General features: G+C 42.0%; 1 protein-coding gene across 1 annotated transcript; it reads left to right on the top strand.

Annotated features, from left to right (window-relative positions):
* The first annotated feature begins 1,726 nt into the window (after positions 1–1,726).
* LOC104156490 (beta-microseminoprotein-like) lies at positions 1,727–3,432 on the top strand. Its single transcript, XM_009706440.1, has 3 exons — positions 1,727–1,799; positions 2,312–2,414; positions 3,303–3,432. Exons 1-3 carry the CDS (start codon positions 1,727–1,729, stop codon positions 3,430–3,432), a joined length of 306 nt encoding a protein of 101 aa, XP_009704742.1.
* The last annotated feature ends 207 nt before the right edge of the window (positions 3,433–3,639 follow it).

The raw sequence follows: 3,639 nt of genomic DNA on the forward strand, positions 1-3,639 counted from the left end.
TTTTAGTCTGTTCTATAGAGACATAATGACAGCAGTAAGGCCCCTGGTAGAACTGGCATGTGCTGTTGCAAAGAGCTGAACTAGTTTGGAGGAAAACCGTCACCAAACTCAAGATAGATGACTAATATACAGAAAGCAATATTCCAAGCATGTTGAACTCCTCTGTGGAAAGCCACAATTTCCAGAGCTTGCAAAACCCCAGTTAACTGCATAGCATGGGTAGCCCCACAGATCCATGCCAAATGCACATGGAGCCTCAGCAGAGACCAGCTGCAATGTTACATCCTACAAGTTCATGGAACAGGAGCTGCTTAGACAATTTTCCTTTGGCCAGGCACCACAGAATAGCACAGTTTAAGAGTTTCAGTCTTTCTTCTTAACTTCCCTCATTCTGACTATGATGCCCAGCATGGCAACTGGCTCTGTTCTACCCCAAAGGTTCAGGAACACCAAATCACAGCAGCGCTATGGAAATTAAGCATTACATCCTTCCCAGACCACTCCATAGACCCTCCTCCTCCCCTTCACTACACCAGAAATGTCCCTCAGCCCTGTAAAAAAAGCAGCATATCAAGGATTAAAATAGCAAGTTTTTTTTCCACAGCAGGCAGAGGAGATTCCCCTTGGCTCACCATCTACCTAAGGTTCAGGACATTTTGGTGTCTTTTGACATTCATGATTCAAGTAACTCAAGATAGACAGCAGAGCTGCCTAAAAACAAAGCCTCTCACTGCTATTTTAAACCCCAGTTTCAAGTAGCAACAGCCTCTGGAGTCCAGAACAGTAACTTGGGAAGATCTACTCATTTTACAATCCTTTCATGTTAATCTGCAAGTGCTATCAAGAAAATTTAAATAACTTCCTCCACTGCCTCTCAATCTCTGGCCATTCCTAAACTGTTGCCTTAAGTTATCCAGATTGAGCAACCCGTCAAAATAACCCTGTGCTCTCTCAGGCTTCTCCAGTCCCTCTACCCCAGTGTAACTGTCCTTACAAAGTTATGCAGAATTTTTTTTAAAAGTCCTAGTTGTTCAGCAGAACATCTCTGAAGAGCTCTTACAGGTGTTTAGCTCTTGCCACCATTAAGCAAAAGGAAGAGTGTACTGTGACATATCCTGACCTGTATGTGCATGATTTAATAAGATGGCTCACATGGTGCTAACCAGAATATACAGCACTGGAATTTTGTCCTAAGACACTAATTTGTGTCTCTCTTCTCTACCCAACCACCTATTTCAAAAAAATGTACTGGAATATAATTAGGTGTGAGATCTCCACTCCACTGCCAAACTTGGAGAAATTGCTGTACCCAAAAGTAAAGCAATGGGATGCTATACAGACAGTGATTTGCTGGAGAAATAGCTAAATCTGACTCAAAGAGAACAAATAAAGCGCTAATAAGAGTCTGGCAAGGCTTTCAAGTGTATAATATTATTGAAGCTTTTTGTGGTTTCTAGAGATTGGGCTTCAGTAGGACTTCAGCTGCTGATGCATTCATGTGATATCATTTTGTCTCTTCCCACCTAAAGGAAAAAGTCATCAATGCAGCCAAATATCTGGAGTACCCTTTTCCAATATTTTCAAGTACAAATAATGTTATTTCTAAATTTTGCTTCAGGTTCAGTGATTTAGCTTTTGAAAACAAAGACAATCAAAGTGGAATTAACTTCATGCCATGGGCTCTGTGTCTTTTTTACAGAAGGGCTTTCTGGCTTTCCTTGTTGCAATGGGCATCATAGTGACACTGGGTGATGCATTCTGCTTTTCTAAAATGAACAAGCCAGGGGAGGCTGACAAAGGTAAGAACAGGGAAGGTCTTCTCACTTGGTTGTTCTGTGGCACCTTGGCTCTATGTGAAGCTGCCAGGAAGGGCTCAAAATAGAAGAGAGCGATGCAGGTGTCAGAAACACATGAATAAGAGGTTTCAGAACCAAGTTTCCAAAAGCAGGGAAAAACAGAGTCTTCCGCTGGACTGGGAATGATTACAGCAATATTATTACTATTAGTGATGGGCTATTCCAGCACATGGAGCTGATGCTGGGGTTTAGAGTAGTTCTGAGTAAAGTGTGGTGCCAGGTGGCAGACCTGGCTGTTTGGTTGCTCAGTTTCACTGTAACTGTCTCTAACAAGTGAAGAAGAACTAAGTTCAGGCTCTCAAAATAGTCCAGGTAATAACCCGGAGAACAATTTTACTTCTATTTTACTATTACCAAGAAAAACACTTTCAGAAAACTTGCAATTGTTTTAAAACTTTTCAGCCTTTATGTGTAGACTTAAAGAACATGTTTTGTTTTGCTGCTGCCTTATATAGGCTGTCTCCTGGATGAAAAACTATACCCCTTTGGAGAGATTGAAAGGACAGAAAATTGCTTCAGATGCAGCTGCAGCCAAAAAGGAATAGATTGCTGCTCCCTGTAAGTTTGAACTTCTTGGTAGCACTATTGCCCATAAGACCATAGCTTTCCATTTGCTGGGAATAAATGAGTTTCTAAGAGCACAAGAGAGCCTTTCCTCACCCATGTCACAAGGGCAAGCCACATATAGCTCTTGATCATTTGGATCCTTGGATGTGTTTACCTTAGCTGAATTTCTGCTGACTGGGGTTGGACACAGGCCCTTCCAGACATATCCATTCAGTTAGTGCTTGCCTTTAATTTTGAGCAACTTGTGAACCCCTCTTACACTGCAGTGAAGTCTTTCCTTAGCAGAGAAAATGGGGGCAGGAAGGAATTAATTCCACAAGGGATTTAAGTGAAGCCCGTCTAAAGGGCTTATGATGATCTGAATCCCTTTCCAGAGATGCTTTTGTCCAGTGAACATGCTGACACTAGAGTGACAAGTCTCTGCTCTGAAGTATCTATCTCCATCATCCTCCTTTCTTCTTATCCAGCCTTCTCAAAGGGCCAAAATGGCTTGATTATGATCATTGCTTTTGCTCAGGTGACAATCTGGCAGGAAACATCTATCGCATCCTAAGCAAACTGGCAATAACGAAAAAATTAATGGCAAAGAGATAAAACATGCTGAGACCATGCTTAGGTCACACTGTAGAGTGTTATGCTAGAAATCTCTGTGCTAGTGTTGAGCATACTGGCACATCTACACAGTGCAGGGCAGCAAGGCATAATTTGAGGTCCTGGAAGCTGTAGCTGGATGGCACTCAAGCTAGCTAGATTGGTCTTAGCCATAGTTTCAGAGGTATCTCACTCAGCACTAGTTCAAGCTATAATCACTGAACCACTGAAGTATTGAATCTTTTGTTGCTCTCGGTCTAATATTTGTTTTCTCTTTGCCAATGACAGCTTTCATACTCCTATTGGTTATGACAAAGAGAACTGTAAAGTCATTTTCAACAAGGAAAGCTGTGACTATGATGTGGTGCAGAAGAGTGACCCCTCAAAGGAGTGCGTTGTCTATTCTCGTGTGGGCTAACAATCCACCTGCTCCAAACCTCTCTGCCTTGTGGAATTCCTTCCCTTCTTACAGATGCTTCACCATCACAGAGAAGCTCGAAAACATGGGAGGTCTTGTAAGAGAGAGTACTTCAGCAGCTCACTTCTGATGTCCTGATTGTTCTAATTCAGTGTATAAGATGCATAATCAGATACAACGTGTCATTTCTGTCATTACTTGCATTGG

The sequence above is a fragment of the Cariama cristata genome, unplaced genomic scaffold (genome assembly GCF_000690535.1).
Source record: "Cariama cristata isolate BGI_N322 unplaced genomic scaffold, ASM69053v1 scaffold3038, whole genome shotgun sequence".
NCBI classification, from domain to species: domain Eukaryota; kingdom Metazoa; phylum Chordata; class Aves; order Cariamiformes; family Cariamidae; genus Cariama; species Cariama cristata.

Excerpts from the sequence above, each read along its gene's own strand:
- LOC104156490 (XM_009706440.1), top strand. The coding sequence starts at position 1,727 with ATGGGCATCATAGTGACACTGGGTGATGCATTCTGCTTTTCTAAAATG. Across the intron at positions 1,800-2,311 it reads GCCAGGGGAGGCTGACAAAG|GCTGTCTCCTGGATGAAAAA; the intron begins GTAAGAACAGGG and ends TGCCTTATATAG. Across the intron at positions 2,415-3,302 it reads GGAATAGATTGCTGCTCCCT|CTTTCATACTCCTATTGGTT; the intron begins GTAAGTTTGAAC and ends TGCCAATGACAG.